Source organism: Salarias fasciatus, chromosome 8, assembly GCF_902148845.1.
Source record: "Salarias fasciatus chromosome 8, fSalaFa1.1, whole genome shotgun sequence".
Lineage (NCBI taxonomy): Eukaryota > Metazoa > Chordata > Actinopteri > Blenniiformes > Blenniidae > Salarias > Salarias fasciatus.
Window position 1 is genome coordinate 3,358,479 of NC_043752.1, and position 6,184 is coordinate 3,364,662.

The following is a 6,184-nucleotide window of genomic DNA, read 5'->3' on the forward strand; positions in this document are numbered from 1 at the left end:
TATTTATACTTTATGATCAAACACAGAAATAAATGTTTGACTATTAAAGTTTTCTCTTGTGGATTTTTTTGAATGATTGAATCATTGCATTTATACTGCTTTTTTTTTTTAACTTTATTTGAACGAACAAGCTATACACAAATAGGATTACATCATATGAAAGAAAAAAAATTATCATCTGCAAAAACTGAAAAACATGCCAGGGGGAAAAGAAAAGAAAGTGATAATATACACAAACTGGATATATGCAATTTCACCTTAATCATCTCATTTCATTTCATCTTTCATCTCATCAAGTTAAATTTTAAAAAGAAAAGCTCAGTTTTTAACTTTTGTGGTGGAGATTGAATATTATTTGAAATCTATTCGTTTCCTTAAAAATCGGAATATCGTTGGAATCTTTACAGATCTGTTCCCAACATAACATGATCTGATAATCACCCAGATTGTCTTGCTGATATCTGCCCATAATATCTGCCGCTATCCATTCATCATTCGTTAGAGCTTTTATTTTGAAAGAGGACATCCACCGGAAGTCTCTTTCCGTCACTTCCGAAACAAAGACCCGCCTGAATGAAGACGGCTGCCATCTTCCGGACTTTTCGTGGAACCACATCTTTTTTATTTCCGTCTCGTCCCCTGAACTTTGACAGCTGCCACTCTTCTGTGGAGCCATGCGACCCGAAAAGAAGATAAACTCTCACGGAGTGAGATATGCGGCGGGAGTTTATCTAATTTAAGGTGCCTGGAAGCCTCGGAAACACCGAAAGTGAAACTGAAAGTAAAAACATCGACCCTGGCGTGAAGGAGCGGCGGTGTGCAGCAACCAGGCAAGGGGTTCAAACTAAACCAGGTAAACAGCTAGTTAACCACCTTCATCAGAAGAGGATTGATCAACCAGATAACTAGTTATTTATCCTCCAGGTCTGTGTCAGTTTTGTTCTGCCTCATGTTGAATTTTCCTCGGTAACCTCGGTTTTATGACAGATTGTAGGTCACATTTTAGACTTAAATATCTCACCTACGACTAACTATATTCGGGGAAAAACAATAATTACTTTTTGTTGAATTCTCTGTAAATAAATGTGTAATTAATGTGATTTTATTAAAATGAAATACTGTTGATAAGCCTACATAGCAGAGAGTCCTTAAAGATCCTTTATGTCTTTGTTGTTAAAATAGAGGGAAATATTAATGTGAAAAACGCATAGACAAATCCATGAGAAGGATAATTACAGGTGTTACTAACATTGTAAAGAATTGCAAATTAACATTTAGCGTCTTTCAACACTACAAGCTGGCAGAGCTTTTCATTCTCTACAATAGGTTTTTTTCTTTATGCAGCAACTTTCATCTAAACAAAAGAGTCAATAAAACAAATAAAAGTCAAATAAATAATTAGCATAATTAAGAAAAATAACTAAAAGTACTTAAAGTGAGCTAAATAAATCAGTCAGTTACATTGAGAGAGAGAGAGCGAGCTCCTCAGATCCCTGTATGTTTGCATGTTTTTGTTTTGTTTTGTCCTCGGAGCAGTTTGACTGAAAGCATCAGTCTCCGGTGAGTTTCCTGTGATCTCTGTCGTTTCAGGGTCAGACTCAGCCGATCGCAGGAAGATGAACCGGGATGCGACATGTGGCCTCTTCATCCTGGTGCTGGATGCGGTTCTGGGAGCGGCGCTGTGGGCCGCAGTGCTGCTGCTGCGCTGCTCCCCCAGCTCTCTGAGCCTGGGCACCATCTGGGCCTTCGGGGCCGTGAAGTGGGTCTGCCTGCGTGCCTTCGCCTCTGTGGTGACTGACGGGAACGTCCCGGCGGTGCTCGGCAGGCTGGCGGCTCTCCTCTGTCTCCTGCCTCCTGTGATGGAGAGTGGGCGTGTCCTCACGGCGTCTCCACCGGAGACGTACTCCGGACCGTCCCCGGACCTCACGGCGCTGCTGCTGGCTCCGATGGCCGCCGCGCTGGCCTGCGTGGTTTGGGAATTGGGCCTGAGCAGCGGTGGGAAGGCACGCAGGCAGAAAGGCGACCTGGACAGCAGACGGCTGCTCTTCAGGATGCTGAAATACTTCAGACCAGACACCTTTCACCTGATCGTAGCTTTCGCTTCCCTCATCCTAGGAGTCATCTGTGAGTGTGGAAAACTGTCTTTCTACACTTTTAGGATTCCTACACAATTATCTGAAGGATTTTAATCAAGAAACGTTAATAAGTTTGGCTCAATAAAAAAAAAAATAGCTGCTTTCAACACAGGTCTTATTTTTTAATCATCCTGAACAAATTTTCATTTGAAAGAATAAGAACCAAACAGAAGTGTAGTTCCACGTAGAGACCCCTTCAGGGGGCGCCACAGAGCCACTCCTACAGGTCTCTCAACACACAGCCCTCCATCCTGAAATGCTCAATGGCAATAAGTTTTTAAGACACATTTTTTCAGACACTCCTGTTTTAAAGGCTCAGCATCTAAAATACAAAGTTTTGTTTTTGTATGATTTCTTTTGAAATCGCTATGTACGAAGACAGATCACAGCAGGAGAAAGCAGAAGATTCAGGTTGTCCCGTTGTCTCACGCCTTCCTTCTTCCCGACCAGGTGACTCGTATGTTCCTCTGTATCAGGGGAAAGTCATCGACATGCTGAAGGGGCGAGAGCTGGACCCCAGCTACGGCCACACCCTCACACAGCTGGTGCTCATCTACATCGGGAGGTAATGAACACAAACGGCAGCAGCGGCTCGAACCGTTTTGTTTCAAACCGAAGTTCAGGTTTTCGTCTTGTCGTTAAACAGTGCGCTGTTCTCCGGCGTGAGAGGAGGGATGTTCATGTGCACGTTGGCCCGGCTGAACAAGCGGCTGAAGCACCTGCTGTTTCACAGCCTGCTGCAGCAGGAGGTGCAGTTCTTCGAGGAGAACAGCCCCGGTGAGACGACAAAACGCCTCCAGATAACAGAGGCAGAGATTTATCTCTTTATGAGAGCTCTTAAATCTCCGTCTGAACCTGCAGGGAGGCTGTGCGCCCGGCTGGACACCGACGTGGACAGGATGGGCCGCACCGTGGCGCTGAACGCCAACGCGGCGGTCCGCAGCACGGTGAAGGCCTTGCTGATGCTCAAACTGATGCTGGGTCTATCCTGGGAGCTCACCCTCCTCACCTGCATCGAGATGCCGCTTCTCGCCATCGTGCAGAACAAATACAGCAGCCTGAGCAGAGTGAGTGTCCCTGCAGCGGCGCCGCGGTTCGAGCGTCGATGCTCAGTTCGCCATCAGTTAGCGTCTCTCTGACAGTCCCGCCTCTGTCCCGACAGGAGCTGAAGGACCAGCAGCAGCACTGCCAGGCCCGGATCAAAGACCAGGCCTCCCAGATCATCGGCGGGATCCAGACGGTGCGCAGCTTCAAGGCGGAGAAGGCGGAGCTGAGGCGGTACTGCGAGGCCGTGGCGCAGCTCAGCGCCGTCAAGAGGCGTTCGGGAGTCAACAGTGTGGTTTTCGTCCTGATCCGCAGGGTGGGGCCCTCATTTCCCTCGCCGTCTGGGGTTTCTCTACCTGCTCTGACTGCTGCTCTCCTCCCCCTCAGCTCATGGCTGTGGGTCTGCGGACCCTCATGCTGGTCCAGGCCCGCAACCTCATCCTGTCGGGTCGCCTCAGCATCGGCAGCCTCGTCTCGTTCCTCATGTACCAGAAGCCCATGCTGAACAGCATGAAGGTGAGCGCAGCGGCAGCTCGTTTCTGTTTCATTCATTGACAAAATAGATGTAAAAAAAACACAATTCAATGCAAAACAAAACAAAAGTTTCCAAAGTTATGAATGAAACCGCAGTCTGATTCATTCTGTAGTTTGATTGGAGCGTCGTCAGACACACGCTGCCTGTTTCTGACGGACGCGTCTTCCTGTCACAGGAGATTTTGTACAGCTTCGGCGACACGGTTTCCACCATCGGAGTGATTTCCAAGGTCTTCGGCTACTTCGACAGAACGCCGCAGTGTCAGCCGGCGGGCGATCTGGCGCCCGAGCGGCTGCAGGGAGGCATCGTTTTCCGAGACGTCACCTTCAGTTACCCCTCGGCTCCGGATAAACCGGCCCTGAAGGTGAGCGTTTAACCGTCGCAGTCGCCGCGTCCACGATGGCGTTGAAGCTGCGGCTGGATGGTCGTCTGGTCCTCTGCAGTCCGTCTCGGTGGAGCTGGCCGCCGGGAAGATTACGGCCCTCGTCGGGCCCTCCGGCAGCGGGAAGACCTCGTTCGTCAGCCTCCTGAAGCGGCTGTACGAACCTCAGGAGGGGCAGATCCTGCTGGACGGGGAGCCGCTTCACCACTACAAACACAAGTACTTCCATCAGAGGGTGAGAAGACGCCTCGGTGGTTAGAATGAAACCGCTGAACAGATTTTCTCTTACAGGATCAAAGCGGCAGATGTCAGCATGTTGCTCTCTTTCCGTCTCCGCAGGTGACTCTGGTTTCCCAGAATCCCGTGCTGTTCACCGGCTCTCGGAGGTACAACATCGAGTACGGCCTGCAGGGCTGCACAGAGGAGAAGCTGAGGGACGCGGCGAGGAAGACGAACGCCGTGCAGCTGCTGTCCCACGTGGAGGACGAGCTGGACTCGGGTAAGAGCTCGTCCACCCGGAGGCCAGGCGAGCGCCTCCAGTCTTCCCGGCTCTGACTCCTCCCACCTCGCAGATGTCGGCGAGGGCGGGGCCAAACTGGCGGGGAGCCAGAAGAAGTGTATCGCCGTGCTCAGGGCGCTGGTTCGAGACCCGCAGGTCGTCATACTGGACGAAGCCACCAGCAAGCTGGACGTGGACACGCAGCGCGCCGTGAGTGTGGGAGCGGCGCCGTCCCTTCACCTTCACACTCCTCTCACACTTCACAGTCAACACACACACACGTGGTCCACGTGACAGAAGCTTTGAGAAACACACACTTCCAGATAATAACCGGCTTCACCTGTCCCCGATGTGTCCCCGCCCAGGTCCTGCAGGGGGCCCTGTCCAGGGGCCGGACGGTCCTGCTGGTGTCCCACCAGCTGCAGACGGTGGAGAAGGCCGATCACATCATCTACATGGAGAACGGAGCCGTGGTGGAGGAGGGGACGCACCAGGAGCTGATGGCCAGGAGGGGGCGCTACTACCACCAGAAGGAGGAACTGTTCGCTCAGGAGGGAAACCTCTGAAGACATCATGAGAAACATGATGCTGTTATTTTGTGGATTTAACAGATAAGTGTTTATATGCTGACTGGACGTTTTTTTTTTTAAAGCTCATCATTTAGTTTTAAGTGTCAGAAATTAAAACTCTTTAACAGAAGAATGAGGGACCTGGGTTTGCTCAGGTCGTTGATCCTGGACACACCTGCAGAGTCACCTGACGTAAAGGTGGGCGTTCTTCTGTTCTCTCGGACACTGAAGAGCAGTTTGTGGTGAATCCTGGAGGGACGTCTGGCTGTGATCCAGCTCTTTGTCTGCATGCCGTCGCTCTTCACGTCCACAGTACAGTTGTTTAAAACGTGACCGACCTCTTCTGTTATCAGAGTCCTGGTGTGACCCGACTCTCAACACGCCGAGGGGACGTCCACCTTTTCAGGCCTGTTAAATGTCAACGTGAAGCCACTCTGGAGGTTTTCCTGCATGAGCTTCATTCACGGTCGACCGGCACGCTCAGCTTTGCATTTAACTATTGATAAAAAAATAAACGGTAATAACCTCAAGATGTTTTTTTTTGTTTTTAATAATGTTTTTTAATACAGAGTGAAGAATCAAACCACTTAGGGGAGATGGTGGAACTGTAAAAGTTCTGCAGACAGTTGATTATTGTATATCCTAAAAGTCCTGTAAGGCAGCACCGAGCAGGATTTGTGTTACTGTAAAGGATCGGCCCCCCCTCCAGAGAGGAGGAAGCAGGTTCGAGTCCAACCCCCCTGCAGATGAAGGCCTCTTATCTGCTCTCTGAGGAAACTCAAAGTGCTGAGTCAGCCTCACTCAGCTGTTCTTCTGCAACTGTGTTTTTAATGCAGCTCTGAAAGCCACTCGGCTTTGAAAACTTTTCTTTTAATGTCTGTAGTGAGTGTTTTTTTTTTCTCTTTAACACACCGGTAAGCATGTTAATAAAACACACTCATGTGGGTCTGCTGTTTGAAACGTTGCAGAATTAAACACTCATCTGTTTCCAGCTTCTTGTGTTTTTGTCTCCTCCGAGCT

The 6,184-nt window shown here is 49.6% G+C and overlaps 1 protein-coding gene across 2 annotated transcripts; it reads left to right on the top strand.

Moving 5' to 3' along the window:
- The first annotated feature begins 564 nt into the window (after positions 1-564).
- On the top strand, positions 565-6,151 carry tap2t (transporter associated with antigen processing, subunit type t, teleost specific). 2 transcript variants are annotated; one of them, XM_030097589.1, is made up of 12 exons: positions 565-924; positions 1,591-2,124; positions 2,586-2,700; positions 2,782-2,912; positions 2,997-3,202; positions 3,298-3,495; positions 3,567-3,695; positions 3,890-4,078; positions 4,158-4,331; positions 4,436-4,595; positions 4,669-4,805; positions 4,961-6,151. In XM_030097589.1, exons 2-12 carry the CDS (start codon positions 1,617-1,619, stop codon positions 5,159-5,161), a joined length of 2,148 nt encoding a protein of 715 aa, XP_029953449.1. In that variant the 5' UTR covers positions 565-924; positions 1,591-1,616; the 3' UTR covers positions 5,162-6,151. The 2 variants fall into 2 exon arrangements, with proteins under 2 accessions (XP_029953449.1, XP_029953448.1); XM_030097588.1 differs by having other exon boundaries at positions 565-853.
- Positions 6,152-6,184: the final 33 nt, after the last annotated feature.